This window comes from Pseudopipra pipra, chromosome 13 (genome assembly GCF_036250125.1).
Source record: "Pseudopipra pipra isolate bDixPip1 chromosome 13, bDixPip1.hap1, whole genome shotgun sequence".
Classification (NCBI taxonomy): domain Eukaryota; kingdom Metazoa; phylum Chordata; class Aves; order Passeriformes; family Pipridae; genus Pseudopipra; species Pseudopipra pipra.
Genome location: NC_087561.1, coordinates 2,743,015 through 2,764,586, shown reverse-complemented (window position 1 = coordinate 2,764,586; position 21,572 = coordinate 2,743,015). Strand labels below are relative to the sequence as shown.

Sequence of the window (21,572 nt, the reverse complement as noted above, 5' to 3'; positions counted from 1 at the left end):
AGGTTGTGTTTCAAGTGTTGGTAAAGCTCAGACTTGGAGCTCTATTCCTCTTTGCTTCCAAGATGTGTTTTCTTTCGCCTTTTTGAGGTCCTGCCTCAGAAAGCCATGAAAGATGAGGAAGGTTGAGGGAATAAGATGTAGGGGTGGGCTCTGAAATAGTGCTCTGCCAAGGCTTTGTGTAAAACTCTCAAGGGTTCTACCTTATGATTGTTGCAGTTTCCCTGGATGAAGACAAGCCCTGGTACTCTATTTTCCCAATTGACAATGAAGAGTTGGTGTATGGTCGTTGGGAAGACAATATCATCTGGGATGATCAGGCAATGGAAACCTACTTGGATCCCCCCGTCTTAACACTTGATCCAAATGATGAAAACATAATTCTAGGTAGGTTTGTGGCATCCAGAAATTTTGACCCAAATGGGAAAAGACAAGGGGAAATGGAAGCCAAGGGTTTATAATCACACTGTAGTGGAAGTAAATGGACTGGGGCAATACTTATGGCCTTTCTTTGCTCTGGCTTTTGAAGGTAATTTGCAAGTAATCAAAGGCTTAAGCAGGAGGCAGCAACACTAATAACTTTTAATGATGTGCTGTATGCTTCCAGCTTCCAAGTTAAAGGCACTAGCAGGAAAGCAAAAATTAATACCCTGAAACTTAAATTTAACTTAGTTCATCTGATTCTTGATGTGTTTTAGAAGTGACTGTCTTAATTTTGCTGGCATGCATGTTGGTAAAGAAGTAAACCACAGACTAGCCCATGCCATTCTCATCATTGCTCGTGTTCAGAGCCTGAAGAAGCAGATTCCTTAAGCCTCTTTCAGACTACACTAATGCCACACGGGAGCAATGGCATTGTGTAATACCACTCATCACTTTTTTTTGCTGCTGCAAAGTGCCACTGAGTTTGATTTGAATGTGTGGTTTGATTTGAAATTTAAATGAATCCCTGAATAAGGATATTGCTACACTTTTATATAGCCTGAGTTGCATTTTCTTCCTCAGGAAAAGGGGTTAGTTCTAAGAATCTGAATTTGTGTTGATTGGAAGACTGGAATACACCACAGAATTGCAGATGTTTGTATAAATAGTAACAAAATGAACCCATAGTTATTTTGCACAGAGTGATCTGTGCACAGAATTGATAATAGCATTTACCAAGCCCCTGTCACCAGGTCCTGCTTCTCGTGTGAAAATCTTAGTTGGAGGATCCACACATCACAAATTGCTACCTTTTGAAATTCATACTGCTTTCCTGGAATTTTTCAGGAATGCCTTTTGGGTTCAGGTCCATACTGTTTTTGGATTGAGACTCACTCTTGTGTTGTATGTATGTGGGGAAGAAAAGGATTATTAATACACGTAGTTGGGAGATTACTGGCACTCTTGTCACCTTGACTCTCAACTCTTGAGAACTCCTTTGGCAGCACAGATGCTCTTTTTCTTGTTCTTTCATCAGTTAGACTATTAGTAACTTTGTGCAATCCCCACAGTCACCCTCATCCCACTCAAATCTACTCACTACTGAAGGTGGTAAGGGAGAGATATAAGCATGGAGCTTTTCTGTGTTTTTTGAGCTTATTTCATATTAACCTGCATGGAGGAAAAGGGGGAGGAGTGTAGGAGGGCAGTCACCCCAGGAACTGAACAAAAAGGTTGAAATATCTGGATCAAGGAGCAGCACAGTAGAAAGCTAAGGTACAAAAAAAAAGGAAACAAATGCCCTACGAGCGAAATTGTTTGTGTTTTTAGAAATTCCTGATGAAAAGGAAGAAATGACTTTGAACTCTCCATCCAAGGAGAACAAGAAAGAATCTTCTCTAAAGAAGAGTCGAATCCTGTTGGGAAAAACAGGTGTGATCAAGGAAGAACCACAGCAGGTCAGCATGAGCTTTAGCATCTTGTAGGCTGGGAATGATGAGGAAGGAGTCATTTTGGTTTGGGTTTTTTCTGACACCTCTTTCTCTGTGTTTAAAATTGAATTAGAATATGTCTCAGCCAGAGGTGAAGGATCCCTGGAACCTCTCCAATGATGAGTTTTATTACCCCAAACAGCAGGGACTTCGAGGAACCTTTGGAGGCAACATCATTCAGGTAAGTCACAGGGATATTCACTTGGAATAGGAGGTTTCTAGCTGAGAGTATGATTTAGGATTTGTAGACAAACAGAATTTAGATTACAGCAGGTCAGTTAAGCGTTCATGAGACATATTTTTAATGTTGTTCAATTAAAATTAGGAGTTTGAACTAACTTTTCTTGATTGCCCCATCAGCGTGAGGTTTAGGTGCTGGATTTTGCTGTTTCCTACTCTCCATGCTTTTGTTAGGTGTCTCTCTGTGTAGTACTCTTTCTGAAGCAATAATGGGAGGGGGGAAAGGGGTGCAGATCATCAAGAGGTGAGGCTGTACTTCTGCTACTAGTGTGTGTTTTAATTTGGATATTACAAAAATAATTTAGATTCTGGTGAGTTTGAATTACTGCTCGCTGGCCCTGTGGGAAGAGGTGATGTTTTTTTTCTTCCTTCATTGTGGTATTCAGTGACTTCTTCTAAAACCTCATCTGACTCCAGCATCTTCTGTAATGGGAAGTCTGTATGTAATTCCAAATGAACTTCTCTCCCATTGATAGGGATAATGGCTTTACATTTAGTTCCTAGTTAATAAAAAGATCTTCTCATTGGGTACCAGTTGAAATAGTAGAATTAAAGTCACCTCTGTACACAAAGAAAGTATATACGAAAAATATATGGCATTAAGCACTTTCTGTCAAAAGGCAACATGTATGATAATTGAATTTCAGTGCACTTGTGTTACTGCTACAATACCTCAGTGTATTGCTGGGTTCTGTTAGGTAAGGTTTAACAGGGTGGGAGGGTGATCTTGGTTTTGAGATGATGCATGTCACTCCTAACCCAGATTCTGTTCCCCTGTTAGCACTCCATCCCAGCAGTGGAGCTTCGCCAGCCATTCTTTCCCACCCACATGGGTCCCATGAAGCTCCGACAGTTCCATCGGCCTCCCCTGAAGAAATACTCCTTCGGTGCCTTGTCCCAGCCAGGGCCCCACGCTGTGCAGCCTCTGCTGAAGCACATCAAGAAGAAAGCCAAGGTACAGTTATTTCTGTCTCCCTGGTGTCTGCCGGGGCTCCCTGGGCACGGCAGATCCGCTGGATGTGCTGTTGCCCTGCCCTGTCCCTGGCACAGATGAGGGAGCAGGAGCGCCAGGCCTCCGGGGGGGGCGAGATGTTCTTCATGCGCACGCCGCAGGACCTCACCGGCAAGGACGGGGATCTCATCCTGGCTGAGTACAGCGAGGAGAACGCCCCTCTGATGATGCAGGTTGGCATGGCAACAAAGATTAAAAATTACTACAAAAGGGTGAGTATGCGGATCTCGCTGCTGGACAGTGATTTTTCTTCCTCTGCCTCTCTCTCTCTCTGAGTCCTGACTGCACCTTCATTGCACGTTGCAGAAACCTGGCAAAGATCCAGGAGCTCCAGACTGCAAATACGGAGAGACTGTTTATTGTCACACTTCCCCATTCCTGGGTTCTCTGCATCCAGGCCAGTTACTGCAGGTGAGAAAAGCAAGCATGAGAATACAGATAAGGTGAATTTGGAGTAATAGGCAGAGTGCCTATTACATGCCCTATTTATTCAATCACAAATAACACTCAGCTTCCAAAAGGACTGGATTCTTTTTTATTTCCAGTTTACACTTCTTTGTTTACTGATAATAATTTAGTTCTTAGCTTTCTTTTTTTTAAAAAAAAAATCTCTATTGTAGGTTTTTTAAAATTGTTGTAGGAATGATAGGAATTGCAGGAACTGAATCTTTGATGCTTTGCTTAGTAATGGCATTAGAAATACTGTTAGAGTACTGAGTGGAAGGCCAAAGCTGCTTGAATGTTGGGGAACTCAGTAAACAGGTGTGTTGGAGGGGATAGAAAACATGGTCCAGGATCTGTGAGCAAAATTTTATGTGTACTTCCTGAGAATTGCACTGCTAGTTGTCTGTTTGATGCCAGTTCCACTCAGTCTAGTCCCTCCTTGGTGCTGGGTTAAACTCATTTAAACCTTTAAATGCTGAACTCTGCTGCTCTCTGCTTTTCTGGTTAGGTTCTTACAACCTCCTTTCCTGGGCACAGTCTTCAGTCCCTGCTGTGTTGCCTTCTTCCATTCCCAGGCTGTCTGTGTGTCCTGGGTTGGTTTCCATGGTTGTATTGTTCTGCATATGTGTTCTTTCTGTCCTTTTTTTAAGTACCTTCCTAAAGGTCCTGAAGTACCTCTAAGGGTCCAAAGAGCCCTTCAATCTCTTTGTGCATTTGTTCTACAGTTTTTTTATGCTTTTGTTCTTCATCCTTGGCTATTCTCTGCATAAACAAGGAGTGTTCTGAGTGCACATCTACATGGATTGTGATATAAATGATGGTGTACCCTTGCAATGAACTCTTTTTTTCTAAGATCCTTTTTGTAGATTGAATTACAGGAAATTTGATCAAAACTTGACTTTCAAACTTTATTTCTCTCAATAGGCATTTGAAAACAATCTTTTCCGGGCCCCTATTTATTTACACAAGATGCCTGAAACAGATTTTCTGATCATCCGGACGCGACAAGGATATTACATCCGAGAGCTCGTGGATATTTTTGTAGTTGGTCAGGAGTGCCCACTTTATGAAGTCCCTGGTCCCAACTCTAAACGAGCTAACACACATATCAGAGATTTCCTGCAGGTATGTGACAAGAGACAGTTTGGGGATCTGGGGGATCTTTGGAGAAAGCCCATGGCACAGGCCTCAGGTGGACAGCCTTGATTTGGGAAGCTCATTGTCCTGCTATGACTCCCTTTGTTTCTTAGTTTTGTTGTGAGAGCACTTCAAGAATTGCATATTAACTATACTTTTTGGTTGTCATTTAGCCAGTGATTTATAACATGCTGCTTCTGTTTAATTACATCCTATCTGATAAGTATATGATAGAGGCTTTTTATTAAACAAAACAAAAGGTTATGAGATTATATAAAAGTGTAGGAAACTGAAGATGTTAGAATGAATTGGAAGTGATTGTGCTGTATAAAATTACAGTTACATGGGTTTTACTAAGAGACAATTAAGAAATCTTAAAATTAAGAATCACAGTCCTATTACACAGCACAGAATTAGAGTTGCTTCATAGGCCTTTGTTGATTCCCTGGATCTTGTGGCAGTGAAGCTTTGGGACTGTCCATGAGCGTTCAAATAAATATCCCCAAATTCAGATTTTGGAGAAAATCTCTAGTAATTTGCTGTCAGTTTAACTCAAAACTATAACTCAAGAGGCGTTTGCAGAACAGGAAAATCCCTGCCGTTCACAGGTTAACATGTGATAATACAGAACTTCAAGACAAATGTTTTTTTCCACATCTCACTCTCAAAAGTAGCTGGACCTGAAGCAGACGTGTGGCTTGGAAAACTTTAATAAATTTATAAGAAACAATGGGTTTTCAGTAGGAAGTCTGAAGCAGCCACTAGAAATATCATTGCCTCTGCTGCCTTTGCAGGTTTGTTGTCTTCCTTTGGGCGTCACAGATGAGTCTTGTTTTGTAGGTTTTTATTTATCGCCTCTTCTGGAAAAGCAGGGACCGCCCTCGGAGGATTCGGATGGAGGACATCAAGAAGGCCTTTCCCTCCCACTCCGAGAGCAGCATCCGGAAGCGGCTCAAGCTTTGTGCTGATTTCAAACGCACAGGTACTGAAACCTTTCTCTGGGTGCTCAGCACCTCCCTGCTGCTCTTGCAGTTCCACACAGAGCAGATCCTGATAAACCCATTTTTGAAAACGTCCACTTGAAGGACCGAAATGTAATCTGAAAGGGGTTTTTTTTTGCTCCAATTTTTATAAAAGTGCCCTTTGTTTTGGCACAATTGTGCTTGATGCTGAGAAGTGACTACAGTTCAGGCATTTTTAATAACCCTTTAGGCAATGATTTACTCATAAAATAACAACGTACAGCACCAACACACACACATTCCTTTCCCTCGGTGTGTGGCTGTGTTGTTTTGCAAGCATGTACATGCAAATAAAAGCTCGTCCCATCTTTGTGAGTCCAGCAGTGCTCTGAGAACCTGACTTTTGTCATTTTTTAATATGCAGAATGTTAAGCAGATGGTAATACAAAGCTTTTTGGGCAGCCATGGGGAAAAGTATTTTGAGGCAAGGAAGTGAAAGGTGCGTTTAATGCTTTTGGAATGTAGTTTATACATTGAATGAGCATGAATGTGTGAGAATTTGCTTATATAACAGTTGCTGAGTTTAGAGGGCATTGATTTACTCAAACACAGAGTGAAAAAAACCTATCACTTTTAGTGGTCCTAAATGTCACAGATTTGTCATGCTTGCTCCTTTTGCCAGCCTTGCAGCAGGGTACCAAATCTTGAAATACAGTTAGGACTATGATGGCATCCAGCACGTGTGGGAATCCCCTCAGTATTTGACCTGTGCATTTTTCAGGGATGGACTCAAACTGGTGGGTTTTGAAGCCAGATTTCAGATTGCCAACAGAGGAGGAGATCAGAGCAATGGTGTCCCCAGAGCAGTGCTGTGCCTATTACAGCATGATTGCAGCTGAGCAGAGACTGAAGGTAAATGGTCCTGACAAGCAGTTCTGTGAAGGTTGGGGTAACTCCTGCCTAAAACTGTTTTTGCTGTGAAGTAGGCAAATTAGGTCCCTGGCTGTTGTGCAGCTTGCTAAGTTCTCTGCTGCATAAAAAGGGAGTTTAGTTCTTAAAGAGAGAGACACTCTGTTCTTACCACCTATTACTTATGCATTGAATTATCTGTTTTCAAAAGTAGCAAAGGAAGGTATAAGAAAGGGCCTGTGTTTTTACCTGACCTGTGCAGCAGAAAGTAACCAGTAAGTGGCTGTGAGAGAGGCTGATTATTTTTCTGAAGTTGAGTGCAGTATTTAGTTATGGAATCTGTGAAAATACTGGGCAGTTTGGCATCTGTGGCACTGTGGGTCACAGTGAATCTTACAAACAACCATCCATGGAAGTGTGCTTGTTGAGCATGACAAGTCTCCACAGAGATGCTTCTAGTTCTTTGTCCAGTAACCTTTATAAGACTTCAAGTTCTCATTTTTTCCCTAATATTTCTCTGCAGGATGCAGGTTATGGGGAGAAATCCTTCTTTGCACCAGAAGAGGAGAATGAAGAGGATTTCCAAATGAAGATTGATGATGAGGTACCATACATGAGTGTGCTTGCCAATAGGTAAATCTGCATGGCTGGAGAGAAACGAGGCCTTTATATTGAAAGGGCATGTTTAAAGTAGGATTCAGTGGTTCAAAAGTTCTCACAACTTTTCTGGGAACTTTGCTGCCAGCTTATACCTGTCTTTGGGGTATCCTTTGGGGATCCTTCTCGCCAGGCCCTTTCAGGACTGGGCTTTTTGCCTCAAATGCCTTTTGTGAGTTAGCACTTCGGTTATTCATTGGAGTTTTGTCAGGGCAACCGAAGGATCAAGAAGTGGAATTCACTCTCGTTATGTCAGTTGAGAAGTTCTCAGTATGACTGGAAGAGAACAAAATTAAAAGCTTGGAATTCTCCACGGGTGGAGCAGGATTCTGATTGTTTCCCTCCTCGCTGGCAGGTGCGCACGGCTCCGTGGAACACCACACGAGCCTTCATTGCTGCCATGAAGGGCAAGTGCCTCCTAGAAGTGACTGGTGTCGCAGATCCTACTGGTTGTGGTGAAGGATTTTCTTATGTCAAGATTCCAAACAAACCAACCCAGCAGAAGGTACAGTTCCCAAGGGAACTGGAAAGTCACGTGGGAGAAATGGAGGGAAGAGAAAATACCACATGAGCCTGGGAAAGTCTGCTATGTGATGACATTAATAGGCTGAATCTTTCTCTGAGCAGGATGATAAAGAGCCTCAGCCAGTGAAAAAGACAGTGACTGGGACAGATGCTGATCTGCGCCGACTTTCTCTCAAAAATGCCAAACAGCTTCTGCGTAAATTTGGAGTCCCTGAGGAGGAGGTGAGCGTGCACCTGGAGCAGGTTCCAGACTTCCCTAATGGATTTAGCAGCTGATGGTGGAAGGGACATACACGTTTCTACTCTGCCCTGGTGTGGAAAGGAGCTGAGATCCACGGTCAGCTCCCTCAGCTGTGTGTCTGCCTTCCTGTTCCCAGATAAAGAAGCTGTCCCGGTGGGAGGTGATCGATGTGGTCCGTACGATGTCCACGGAGCAGGCTCGGTCAGGGGAGGGTCCTATGAGCAAATTTGCACGTGGCTCTCGGTTCTCTGTGGCAGAACATCAGGAGAGATACAAAGAGGAGTGTCAGCGCATCTTTGATTTACAGAATAAGTAAGTTCTTATCTGATGTTCACAGCCTCGAACCCCACCCTGTCCCCACCTTAGAAGTCCAGCTCTGTGCATGCCTGGGGCTCACTGATATGTGGTAATGTAGGTGTTGATTCACCTTTTTGGGCCCACAAAATATAGCAGTGAGAAATAGTCCTCTGGCTGTTAAATAGAAACTTAGGGGTCAGCCTTACTCCTCTTAGTCCTTCTTGCTCTCACAGACCTTTTGGAAAGGTAGAATAAGTTGCATGGTCTGCCACTGTCATGGTTTGAGATATTCTGCTGTTCCACAGATCAGTAGTTGACCACCCTATTTCCTTTCTTTCTTTTTTCTTCCCTTTTTTCTTCTTTTTTTTTTTTTTTTGTTTTGTTATGAGTGGTTTGCCATATCTGCCTTGGGTAGCAGCTACCAATTCTATGTCCTATACCTTAGAACTACCAGAAGAATTTGTGTATTATTGCTTATTCTGGCCCAAGACCTGAGAGTGGTGAGGGAATATAGTACTGTTGATGCAGAAGAGATCAACTGGTTGGAGAAGATTGGCTTGGAACAATTTGATCTTTTAGACATGGGGATTACAAGGAGAACTGAGAAAGGAATATATTATGCCTTGTCTTGTAGTAGTAATTCACAACAGTTAATTTTCAAGCTTTTGCATAATTTTTACCTTTGTATTTCTGGGAAGGTGACAGGCTGGTTTTTTTATTTTTTTATTTGAGTGAGGGGCAACAGTAACTGACTTTCAAGGTGCTTCCTGTTTCAGGGTTCTGGAATCCACTGAGATCCTGTCAACAGACACAGATAGCAGCTCAGCTGAAGACAGTGACTTTGAAGAGATGGGCAAGAATATTGAGAACATGTTACAGAACAAGAAAACTAGTTCTCAGCTCTCTCGGGAAAGGGAAGAGCAGGAACGAAAGGAATTGCAAAGGATGCTTCTGGGAGAAGATAGTGGCAATGACAAAGAGAGGGGCAAAAAGGACAGGAGAGACAAAAAGGGGCTGTGTAAGTAACTGCAACCGCCAGAATTGTGCCTGGGAAGGGATGCAGAACTTTGTGTCAGGCTGCAATATGTGCTGACTTGGCCTCTCAAGAGAGTGTGGATTCCTTACAGAGAGAATGTATAGACATGATTATCTGGGGCTTCTCCCTCTTCTCTTGAGCAGAAAATGCACGTGAAGTGTTTTCTTTGCCCCATGGCTTTTGTTTCTTTTGAACTATAAACTTACTCTGGTATTTATTTAGATATTCACTGCTGCATGCAGTGAATGCTTTTTTTCTTTGGGGTGGAGCTGTTTTTCAGTGTTTTTCTCAAGATGTGTTCACAAATAGCTCCTGCAACCAGCTTATGGTTCTCTAGTTGGATCTTATGTGTAAACACAGCTCTGTATGTGAACAGATAGGCACAGTTTGCAGCTTGATAGCAGTGTCTGTTACACCGTGGGCTGTGTCAGAGTCTTTGGGGGTGATTGGGCAGCTGCCAGATTTGGATCTCCTGCAGATGTGTTTATTTTAAGTGCATTCCAGCAGAGAATTTGACATGTCCCCAGCTGGCAGGTAAAATGTTTGACCTGTGAATGAACTTCTGTCTGTATGACAGTGCTCATGACCACATGAGCATGTGTGTGAGCAAAACTGGATCAACATTATTGTTGCCATTTATTCTCAGATTGGGAATAAATCACTAGTAGATAATTACTGGAATGCTTTAGTAAGGGATATGTGGAACACTTCCTGATGATATATCCAGTATTATTTTGAACAAAACCTCTCAAGCAAAATGATGAATGGTGCTGGAAGGGTTCTGTGGTCACATGAGGCAAGGCCAGCTCACTGACTGGAATGCTCCTTGGAAACCTGGATAATAGCTGACTTTCAGTTTCTGCAAGATGTCCATACCTATGATGGCAACCACTATAGTCAATCTTCTTGCAGTTGCCTTGCAAGTTGTACTAAAGCACCTGTGCATCCTTGTTGGCTGTAGGTGTTTCTTCTGGCTTTTACAATCCATGTGGATAATTCAGTGTTTTACTTTTGTTTTGCCTTTATCCACGGCATGATAAGAGAACATGAGCAAGCAAGGGAAAGACTTCTGTTGCTTAGGTTTTCCTTAATTTGTGTCTTGGAAGTTTTTAAGCCAACACTTGCCTGCTGTATTTAAACAATGATGTTTCTACAGCGTGGAAAAAAAATTAAATAAAACTCTCTTGTGGCATCAGCTTCAGGAGCCTCAGCAAACTCTCACAAGGATGATGACACTGCCTCTGTAACCAGCCTCAATTCCTCTGCCACCGGCCGACGCCTCAAGATCTATCGCACATTTAGAGACGAGGATGGGAAGGAGTATGTGAGGTGTGAGACGGTCCGGAAGCCCGCGGTCATCGATGCCTACTGCCGGATACGGACCACCAAGGACGAAGAGTTCATGTAAGACCTTTACAATCTCTTTTTTTTCTCCTCTGTTTTTTTTCCCCCTTTTTAACTTTGCCTGTACACTGTTTGATTCCACTGGCAATCTTGTTTAAGTGAAGAAACGTAGAATTGAGTGTGGAAGCCCAGCGCTGTAACTGTGGAGAGAGAGATTTAATGTCTCTCCGTTTGGAGGGTGTTATGAACTTTGTGCAGTGATAGACCTGGCAGAAGAGTACCTGGTAAATCATCAGCTAGGCTAAAAAAACTTCTGTATTTTTATTTTTTTTTTCCCCACCCAGACGAAAGTTTGCTCTGTTTGATGAACAGCACCGGGAGGAGATGCGGAAGGAGCGGCGCAGGATCCAGGAGCAGTTACGGCGCTTAAAACGGAACCAAGAGAAAGAGAAACTCAAGGGCCCTCCAGAAAAGAAGCCCAAGAAAATGAAAGAGCGTCCAGACTTGAAAGTAAGCACATCCATACATAAAGCATGCCAGAAAGTCTTGGGTGCTGGAGAAGTTTCCTGTTCTAGTGATGTACTAAAGATCTCACTAGGGGATTTTAATGATACTTGGCCTCTAAACTAGGAGCTCACGTACGAATTCTGATCTGTCACCTTCCTCATATTTTTGCAGCTGAAATGTGGAGCATGTGGTGCAATTGGGCATATGAGGACTAATAAGTTTTGCCCTCTCTACTACCAAACAAATGCCCCACCTTCTAATCCTGTTGCAATGACAGAGGAGCAGGAGGAGGAGCTGGAAAAAACAGTCATTCACAATGATAATGAAGAACTCATCAAAGTAGAAGGGACAAAAATTGTCCTGGGAAAACAACTGATTGAGAGGTAAGGGAAGAAGCAGAGATACTGATGAATAATAAGAAAAAACAATTTAGAGCTTAATGCAGAACACTCATGTATATTAGTCACAGCAATAAAGTGAAAGGGCTTTACATAAACTATTACTACAGAATTTTGATTGTGTATTTGGTATTAAGGCAGATGGAACCAGAGGCAATACTGGGGGACAAATGGTCTTGATTCACAAGAGGGCTGGAGAAAGTGTTTTGCTTTTTTCTTTGTCCCTAGTGCTGACGAGGTTCGCAGGAAATCTCTGGTCCTGAAGTTTCCTAAACAGCAGCTTCCTCCAAAGAAGAAACGGCGAGTGGGGACAACAGTTCACTGTGATTATCTGAATGTGAGTGAAGGTGTTACTGAGCTGATTGCAGCAGCTCTTATTTCCATTTGTACCAACTGACTGGGTCCTTTACTACTCCTGTGCAACCCCTGAGTCCCCAGTTACCTGCCCAGTAAACCAATAAACTAAATTGCCTGGGATTTCTGTGAGTAAATGTTTTGCACCTGGTAACTGCCTTCATTTTTCTGCCTCTCATTTCTTCAGCGTCCCCACAAATCCATCCACCGGCGGCGAACAGACCCCATGGTGACGCTGTCATCCATCCTGGAGGGCATCATCAATGACATAAGGGATCTTCCTAACGTAAGCTTAAGATATGGCACCCAAAACTTGGGTCTTAAGCAATGTGGTTGAAGCGGGTTCTGTGTTGTAGATACCAGAATTGGGCCAGGCTTTTCTCAGGTGAGGGGTGTGCCACCCCTGCCCCCCTCCCCTGCACACACACAGGTGGTGTGTAGTATTTCCAAAATTATCTCAGCTCAGAATCTGTAGAAATCTGAGAGTCAGTGCAGAAAGTAGCGTTGGATAGTTTTGTGTGGACAAATATTCAAAGCTGGGATGTGATTTGTTTTTAAGACTTTTTTTTTTCCCAACAAAACCAGAACAAGATGCATGAAACTTGATGTAGCAGTGTGTAATGCTTTTTTTATATATGTGGCACTGGAGAAAATTTGTACTTCGCTCTTTCTGACCATATTTGACCAGAAACTTGCAAAATCAAAAGATTAAATGGAAGATTTGAGTTGAAATGAGATTTTTAATGTCTAGTCTCTTGACTTTCGTGCTGCAACCAAAAATACCATCTGAGAATTCTCTGTGAGATTTTTTCCTTCTTAGAATGGTGTTAAAGAACATTTTGTAGAAGAAAATGATAGCCACCGTGGGGCTGAGCTTGTTATGTTTTCCCTGGTTCAGTAAAAGAACTGATTGTTTAAGGGTTTTATACATTAGTGCCCCTTCAGCTGTGGAGGGTTAGCTGGTTAGCTGTGCTAGCACTGTGTTAATAATCATTTGTTTCTTGTCATCCTCAGACATACCCCTTCCACACGCCTGTGAATCCCAAAGTTGTCAAGGACTATTACAAGATTATTACCCGGCCCATGGATTTGCAGACCCTGCGTGAAAATGTCCGTAAGAGGCAGTACCCGTCCCGGGAGGAGTTCAGGGAACACCTGGAGCTGATTGTGAAGAACAGTGCGACCTACAATGGTAAAAACACAGGGGAGATTGTGTCCCTGCTAATACATGGAGCTGTGGAACTTTTAGAAACAACAAAAGCAGCGGAAAAGCGGAGTAAATTCTCTGCCGGATGGCAAAAATGAATGTGTGTTTTTCCAGATACACCTGAAAGAATATATTAATGTTAGTGAACTAATTCATAAGTGAGAAAGAAGTGGACCCTGGCATGTAACAATAACTAACTGATAACTGTGAAGTAATAACAGAAGTTGTTATGGAACTATCAGTGACTGGAGGCACTGCTGCATGTATTAAACTGCACTGAGGCAAAGTCCTGTCTATCTCCTTTATAGAGGGTGAAACTAAGCAAAACATTGTTTTCATTCTTTATGGAACGAATCTTTCAATACAAATAGGAATAGTTCACACCTGTTGAATCCAGTGCCTTGGAGATGCAGCTTCGAGTGGAGTTTACTGCCATGATTTTGCATATTTTGGTCCTTAGTTGCAATAAATTTTTCCTCATTTGGGAAGGTCAGGAAACTAGTTTAAAGAAATGAATGAAAGCTAGTTTAAAAAGAAAAGCATAGATTTTGCAGTAGAGCATGTATCTGCTGGGGGAAAGTGCTGATTCATTGAGAGTCAGCTTTATTCTGACTGCTGATAGAAAAGTCTTCGCCCAAAATATATTAATTCAACAGATATAAAAACCTCCCAGCTGCACTGACTCTCTCTGGGCTGTGCAGCATTGTGGGTGACTCAGACAGCACTGGGTTTGTGTCTTTACTGCTTCCTTTATTATTTTGACAGTTAAATCCCTGATTTATCCTAATAAATAAGCTTTATTTTTTCACAGTTCTGTTGCAAATGCTCGTTTCCATGTCTGAGGAATCCTGAAATTATTTAAAGCTGTGGGGTTTTGAATATTCTTAAAATGTCCACCTTGGCTTCCTTAGCAGTTCTGCTTCACTGACTGGATTTAGTCAAGGAAACAGAAATTTCATGATTTGTACTGTGAATGCTTGGCAAAGGTGGAGGGCTTGGAGGCCAGTCTTCCACAGGCACAGCTTCTTTCCAAACCTTAACAGAATGTATACCAGAAGTGTGGATATTTGCTACAAATAACCTTTTTTTTATATAAAATCTGTGCTAAACTTTAATAATGGCGTGTATTGAAAATATACTCGAGGATGTAGTCCCAGCTGTGCTAGAAATACAACCAGTGGTGCTTTAGGAGTAAAGGTGAAGTCGTGTTGTGACATGGGCTTTCTAATCAGGCTGTACTTGCTGTGTGTGTTTGCAGGGCCAAAGCACTCCCTGACCCAGATTTCTCAGTCCATGCTGGACCTGTGTGATGAGAAGCTGAAAGAGGCAAGTCTTGTGAATGAGTTGTGATCAGAATTGAGGGGGAGGGATGGTCAGGGCTGGTCGAACACTGCGGGTAGAGGATGTGTACAGGCAAAACACAGGGCTTTGGGGAGAGCAGTAGATGATTAAGGAAACTCTTCCTCCCACCATAGGACGTATTTGGAATTTTACCATTTAAAACAGTTCCCATTGGAGTCTTTCTGAAAAAAAACAGATGCTTGTTTCTTCCTCTAGTTATTTTATCTTGTATGTAGGCTTATATCCTGGCTGTTATCCCTGCATTATTTACAAGTGTCTTCATAAAAAGGTGATTGAGAGTCTCTCTGGGTCAGTGTCATGATATAACAGTTACTGGTTTAGAGTCAGCCACTGATGTCCCCTGCTTTTATTGCAGAAGGAAGATAAACTGGCTCGATTAGAAAAAGCAATTAACCCCCTCCTGGACGATGATGATCAAGTGGCCTTTTCCTTCATTTTGGATAACATTGTCACTCAGAAGATGATGGCAGTTCCAGATGTACGTAGGTTGAGTAGACTGTGTGTGTGATGTGCAAAATGTGCTGATTTATAGTCCTGTGACTGTATTTACATTGTGGTTGGCAGTGCACTGCAAAATAAAAGTACTCTGTCAGGGAGCTGCCCTGTGGTATTTGACTGGCACTCACCCCCTTCACTGGAGCAAAGGTTCTAAAGTGAATGCTGGGTTCCACTCTTTTTTTCCTGCTGCTCTCACTTCTGGACAGTTCCTGTGTCAACCTCCCTTTAGCATGAAATCACTGATTTCCAGGGTTGTTATGAAACATACTCTGATGCTGCTTATAGCATTTGCTTTGGTACATCTCAAAGCACTCTGCAAAGCTGCAGTTTTCAGGTGCAAATGAAACACAAGCTGATTCCTAATTGATCAGGTTTACCCGGTGTTGTACTAGTTTGTTAGTGTTAAAGAAAACCCCTTAAACTTACCAAATAAAACTGCAGACAGAAGGATTTTAGTGTCACTTATCTATAATGTGTCTTGTGTCTGGATGCAGTAAGGAACAAGAGTCTGTAGTGGTTAAATGAATGAGAGAGGACTTTTACAGAGGACAGGCATAAACTTTGCTGGTTACATTCTGTCGCCAAGTTGTCATTTCTGATGTTTAGAAACAGATTTTAGAGTTTTTCTAGGCCATCATACCGTGATGAACTGTTTAACTGGTTAACTACATAGCCCCTGTTGTAAGATCAGACCTAGGTTTATATTCTTTGTTTGTTGTACAAGCAGTGAGTGTTCTTGCTGAACACTGCAGTTATGTTGTGAAGAAAACAGTGATATTAAATAGAAAATTCTTTTGTAAATTTATTATTTTGTGTTACATGTTCGTGCTGTCAGACAGATGTCAACAGGCCTAAAATCCAACTGGTAGATCTTTTCTTTGTGTCCCTCCTGAACTAAACTATTGGATTCAAGATGTCTTTTAAATACTTTCCATATATTGTGAGTTTTAATCAGTTCTGGAGACTTGCTTTATGACATTTGTTGCTCAAACTGTAAAAAATTCTACACAAAAGCTTTATCAACCTGCCTGTTTTCTTTCTTTCAGTCTTGGCCGTTTCATCATCCAGTTAACAAGAAGTTTGTTCCTGATTACTACAAGGTGATTGCTAATCCAATGGATCTGGAGACCATCCGCAAGGTGTGTAGCCTGAACTGTGCAGCCACTTGAGAGATGTTTAGCCTCAGTTACTTACTGGGTGACAATCTCTTCCAGAACATCTCCAAACACAAGTACCAGAACAGAGAGACTTTCCTCGATGATGTTAACCTCATCCTTGCCAACAGCATCAAGTACAATGGTAGGTGGTGAAAATAAGGCTTCAGCTGCCTTTTGGACTTAAATTAATTCATCTGGGTACCTGTGCTGTCAAAGTGTGTCGAAGCCCAAAGCTGTGAATCATGAACTTGATGATTGTTTTCATTTTCTGCTGAGAAAAGAGAGGCTTAAACAGGGATGTTTTCACTGTCACATGAAGCTTTATTCGCCACCTGGTATAGAATGGGGCACTTATATTTGGGGAGGATGTTCTACTTGTTCAGTACACATCTCTGCTTCAGTGATTTGTTTCTGGGGCTTTCCTTGAGGTTGACAGGCTACAACCTTCCTGTGTCCTAAATCATGCTTTTAATCCTGGAACAGACTGGTTATGCTGTGTTAGCCAAGTGTGAGCCCTGCTTTGTATTTCTCCTTACATCAGAAGGTGTTGGGATTCAGGAGCCTGTGTGGTGGGAGCTGTGTAACCAAAACCAGTCTTGCTGTCTTGGCAGCTGGAATTAAATAAAGATCAGAAATGCCTAAAGAAATCTGTTTCTTCCTACAGGGTCAGACAGTCAGTACACAAAAACAGCCCAGGAGATTGTGAACATCTGCTATCAGACTTTAGCTGAGGTATGTGGGCAACTTTACTGGAATATTTTTGTATGTTTGAATTTTCTGTTCTGCAACCTTAGCGGGCTTTTTTTGTTCTTAGTACGATGAGCACCTGACTCAACTCGAGAGAGACATCTCCACTGCTAAGGAAGCAGCACTGGAGGAGGCAGATCTGGAGAGCCTTGATCCAATGACCCCTGGTCCCTACACCCCACAGGCAAGTGACCAAGCAAAGCTTTCACTTCTGTTGTTTTAGTTTCATCTCCTGGATGTTTGATCCTGAGGCTCCTCTTTGTTTATTGTTCTCCATCTGTCTGCAGTCTGTCTTTTAGTAGAGTACCTTGTTAGGTGGTGTGCAAACAATTATTTTTTAAGAACAAGTATGAGAAGTGGTTCTGATGCTTCAGAGGGTGAGATGCCTAAGACAGAGAAGGTCATTTCCTAAGCAAGTTGTAAAACTGGTCTAAAGGTGAGCTCTGGACTCAGGTACAGCTGAGTGTTGGTTGGAAGGCTGTGCAAGTGTAACAGTTGGAAACCCTCAGGAGACAAGCAGTGGAAAGGTAAGGAAAACATGAGGAAAAGACATGGATAGTTTAGTGTTGGGAAGAAACCAAGGAGCTGTTATTGTGGTGTTATTGTTGGAAAGGCTTATTGCTGAGTGAAGAAACGGACTGATATGGTCGGTGAAGTACAACTCTGCCCTCATTGCTGGGATTCTTTACATCTCTTTGTTCTGGTTCTAATGGAAAATAACATTTTTTAGTCGTCATCATTATTTATAGCAGACAATTGTGTCAGGTATGTTGTATGTGTTAGAGACCAAGTTGGCAGCACAATTTAATGCTGGGCTGCTTTTTCAATGTTTACAGTTTGGCAAAGTTTTGTAAGCTATTTAGATTTTTTTTTTTTTAAGTAATTCTTCTTATTTCGGGCTGTTTGGTTGTTTTTAACAAAACATCAGTAAAAAACTTCCGCCAGGAATGAGAAGTTATTTCCTGAAAAATAAAATTGCCTTTGGAATTTGCCTAGTAAAGTAGGGCATGTCATTCTAGTGTCCGAGATGTGCCTTTTGCTTTTTTGGAAAAACTGTTGAAGTTCAGAAGCCTTGGGAAAGATCTCTGTGCTGATAACTGGATGATAAAATGCAAATGTTATGCTACAGGAAGACAGAGCAAAGCTTTCTTTGTGTTGTTCATCCCAATTGTAGACCAGTAGTTTCTCTATTCTGTGCAAGAGAATGTTGTCTCCTGTTTCCACCAATACTTTAGCCACCTGACTTGTATGATACCATCACTTCTCTCAGCCTGTCACATGGTGCCTCATTCTATCAAGATGAAAGCAATTTATCTGCTATGGACACTCCCATCACTACCCCAGGGAAAGGAGCAACTCAGGTCAGAATCCTCCATTTTAAAATCCGATTGGAGAGTTGTCTTGTCTGAGCAAATTACTAAAAGGAGGTGACGATTTTGTAGGAAACAGGGGACAAAAATCAGGTTTTCCAGGCAATTTCCTTCATTTTGACTGCTCTGAAGGAAAAGGAAAAAAAATTGCAGAGCACTGGGAACTGAGATACTGCAAAACGAAGTATAGAGAGTCAAAAACTGCAAAAGAATCTGCCTAAGGCGAGGTATTTGTTTGCTTCACTACTTCTGGAAGTGGAAACCTGGTGACTCATGCTACAGAGGGTTAATGTGCAATCCCCTGTTGATTCTGAATAGGGAAATGGTGAAGGATAATCTACAGATTCAGAAGATCATAATTAGATCATTATGTTTACATACAGTGAAAATAGGAGCTAGGAAGAGATGGTTGCCACTGTAGATACCTTATAGTTGTAAAAGGAAAAAAAAAGCAGACAGGTTAAAGGTATTAAATCCTTATAAATGAACTCATCACATTAACCACAGAATTTTTTTTTCTTAGCCTTTATTCTGTATTGAACAAAAAAAAAATGTTGGAGGAGGGGGAATAGCAGAAGGAGATGCAATAAAATGACCATGAAAATAAATTACAAGGAGAATGAAGAGGGTTAGGGGCCACGGGACTGAAGGGGGTACCAGAAAGGGGGTGAGAGCTGTTCTGAACAGTGCAGGCAAAGAGAAGTTGGTTGTGAGCAGTTCTGTCTGGTATTGTAGCCATGTGTTGCTCTGTAAATCCCTTCTAGATCTGGAAGTCTTCAAGCTTTCTGTAGACAATTTATAGTCTTTGGGATAGAGTCTGCATGTCCTCTGTATCTTGGACTCATGGTGTCTGAGGGAAGAACAGGAAAGAGAAGGGCAGGAAAAGATTTGTTGGAAACTGCTGTACGCTTTTAAAATACATTATGAAATTTTAAGAGCTAGTGGTATTTTCCAGAAATAGGTGGTTAAACAAGGAACTCTGGTGCTTTGAGGCTGGAGATTCCTATTTCAAGGATGAGCACATCAGGTAAAAGTGTGTGGGGACTGTGTGCTCTCTGATCTTGGAATAAAGAGAAAAAGAATCCTTGCTCAGAGAGTGATGCACATCCATTTTTCTTTTTGTCTTTCCCCTCCCGTCCTCCTACACCCATCTCTGTGGCCCAGATGTCAGTCACACCCCCTGGTTGATGTCCTTCCTCAGTGCTGTTGCTATTTGTGTTCCCGTTCAGATGCGCCAGGGGCGAGGAAGGCTGGGTGAGGAAGACTCTGACGTGGATATTGAAGGATTTGATGAGGATGATGATGGGAAGCCTAAGACTCCAGCCCCAGTGAGTATATTCACAGAAACCCCAGCCACAGTCCACGTGCTGACTTGCCTACTGTGTCTGCCACCCTGAGACACAGCGGTGCCCGTTCCCATGGCCAGGCTCTGAAATGCAGTTTGGAAATGTTGGCACTGTGAAAAGAGGGAACATTTCAGGGTGGGCAGTGTGGTAAATAAAACACATATGCTAGAAGTTGGCAGCATATTGTTGGATCTTCACCATCCCTGTTCTGTATGACCCAGGAAGTGGAAGATGCAGATGGTGACCTTGCTGATGAGGAAGAAGGATCAGCCCAGCAGCCCCAGGCCAGTGTCCTCTATGAAGACTTGCTTATGTCTGATGGAGAGGATGATGATGATGGGAGTGATGAGGAAGGGGACAATCCTTTCTCATGTAAGTGTCCTTCTTTTATAAAAGGTTGAACAGGAACTGGTTGTTCATTAACCCAGCTAATCTCGTGCTTCCATCACAAAAACATGCAGTAGAGAGCACAGAGCATAATTGGGATACACAACTGGGTGGTTTAGTGGTCAAAAAGGGAGACCAAAGGGGCAACATGAGAAAACTGGGTGAACATGAGTGGAACAGAAAACACAGTGGAACAGGAATTTACTCTGTAAGTACAGACACAAAAGAAAGCAGAGTTAAGACAAGATCTTGTTGGTTGTATTTCATAAAGTGAAACTGCAAATGGTTCTGAAAAGACTGGGAGTAAGATTTGGTGTGCAGAGCCAGGAATGGGAAGTTTAGTAAAAGCACAACATTTATTTTGATATGATACAGGGCTGTCAAATGCTACTGTTAAAACTGTTATCAAGAACTGGAAGAGGTGTACAGAGGTTCCTTCAGACTGTTTCTGTTTTACTATAGATTTGTCATGCAGAAAAGCTTATAATGGTATTTAGCAATGACTTCTGACAATTATTAAGGGGGAAGAAAGGGGAATTATTCCAAGTAGACAAGACAAAAGACTATTGGAGTAATGGTGGTAATGAGATTGCTTTGGAATAACATCAGAATTGGGCACTCAGTAAGTGGTATCACCTCCCAGATGCCCTTCCTGCTCCCTTGTGGAGACTACTTCGTAAACATTCCCTACAGTCAACATTGCAGTAGGTATGGACCTGACAGAACAAACCTCCTATTTGTGACTAAATGGTTTATTGCACAGCTATCCAGCTGAGTGAGAGTGGCAGTGACTCAGATGTGGAGCCCAATGCAGTGAGACCTAAACAGCCTCATGTTCTCCAAGAGAACACAAGGATGGGCATGGACAATGAGGAAAGCATGATGTCTTATGAAGGAGATGGTGGGGAGACATCTCATGTTATGGAGGACAGCAATATCAGGTAATTAGAGCTGAGAACCTTTTTAAAACAATTCTTAAAACCCCTTCTCTTAAAGTTTTTTGCAGTGTTTGTCATAAAAAGCTGAAGAATATTGCACATCTTTTCTTTATTTTGTGACTGTTTTTACTGTTGCAGCCATAATTACCATAATTGCAATTTGTTACTTATTGCCTTGGTTCTGCTGTTAGATTTTCACTAATAAAAATATTAGTTAAATTTAAAAAAAAAAAAGTAAGTTCTTTCTTGTAAGTTAGATGATTTCCTGTACACAGTGGTTTTAGAAAGCAGAGCAAATAAAGGTTTTTACAAGTTGGATTTGAAGTTAAAAGATGATTTAGCTGATTAAATTTTTTTTTCCTTTCTCTAAAAATCTCCTGACTTGAAATGCAGCTGCTTAGTTGGAGTCCAAAAGAATAGGAATATGCATATTCTGTATTTTGGAAGGAGTTCCATTATTGAAAAATTACAGCAATATCATCTTTATTTTTTTGCATTCGAGAGAACACCAACCTACTCTTCCTTCTCTGGGCATTTTGTAGTGTCAGTTATTTGATCCTCTGTTCTCTTTCTACTTGGGGAATTCA

At 41.9% G+C, this 21,572-nt stretch overlaps 1 protein-coding gene across 4 annotated transcripts in view; it reads left to right on the top strand.

The window, feature by feature from the left end:
• The window catches only part of TAF1 (TATA-box binding protein associated factor 1), a 29,727-nt gene that overhangs the window by 7,154 nt on the left and 1,001 nt on the right, over nt 1-21,572 (top strand). For 2 of the 4 annotated variants that reach the window (XM_064669648.1, XM_064669647.1), the window contains exons 10-39: nt 217-384; nt 1,750-1,877; nt 1,984-2,091; nt 2,932-3,105; nt 3,201-3,374; nt 3,469-3,573; nt 4,531-4,731; nt 5,584-5,725; nt 6,487-6,617; nt 7,138-7,218; nt 7,627-7,776; nt 7,899-8,018; nt 8,174-8,349; nt 9,111-9,352; nt 10,567-10,774; nt 11,059-11,224; nt 11,393-11,604; nt 11,848-11,956; nt 12,161-12,259; nt 12,988-13,165; nt 14,439-14,506; nt 14,898-15,020; nt 16,087-16,179; nt 16,255-16,339; nt 16,862-16,929; nt 17,012-17,128; nt 18,180-18,305; nt 19,544-19,642; nt 19,882-20,032; nt 20,811-20,988. In XM_064669648.1, the coding sequence (XP_064525718.1) occupies nt 217-384; nt 1,750-1,877; nt 1,984-2,091; nt 2,932-3,105; nt 3,201-3,374; nt 3,469-3,573; nt 4,531-4,731; nt 5,584-5,725; nt 6,487-6,617; nt 7,138-7,218; nt 7,627-7,776; nt 7,899-8,018; nt 8,174-8,349; nt 9,111-9,352; nt 10,567-10,774; nt 11,059-11,224; nt 11,393-11,604; nt 11,848-11,956; nt 12,161-12,259; nt 12,988-13,165; nt 14,439-14,506; nt 14,898-15,020; nt 16,087-16,179; nt 16,255-16,339; nt 16,862-16,929; nt 17,012-17,128; nt 18,180-18,305; nt 19,544-19,642; nt 19,882-20,032; nt 20,811-20,988 (4,180 nt within the window). The remainder of the gene's footprint in view (nt 1-216; nt 385-1,749; nt 1,878-1,983; nt 2,092-2,931; nt 3,106-3,200; nt 3,375-3,468; nt 3,574-4,530; nt 4,732-5,583; nt 5,726-6,486; nt 6,618-7,137; nt 7,219-7,626; nt 7,777-7,898; nt 8,019-8,173; nt 8,350-9,110; nt 9,353-10,566; nt 10,775-11,058; nt 11,225-11,392; nt 11,605-11,847; nt 11,957-12,160; nt 12,260-12,987; nt 13,166-14,438; nt 14,507-14,897; nt 15,021-16,086; nt 16,180-16,254; nt 16,340-16,861; nt 16,930-17,011; nt 17,129-18,179; nt 18,306-19,543; nt 19,643-19,881; nt 20,033-20,810; nt 20,989-21,572) is intronic. The other 2 variants (XM_064669646.1, XM_064669644.1) reach the window with 1 other exon arrangement.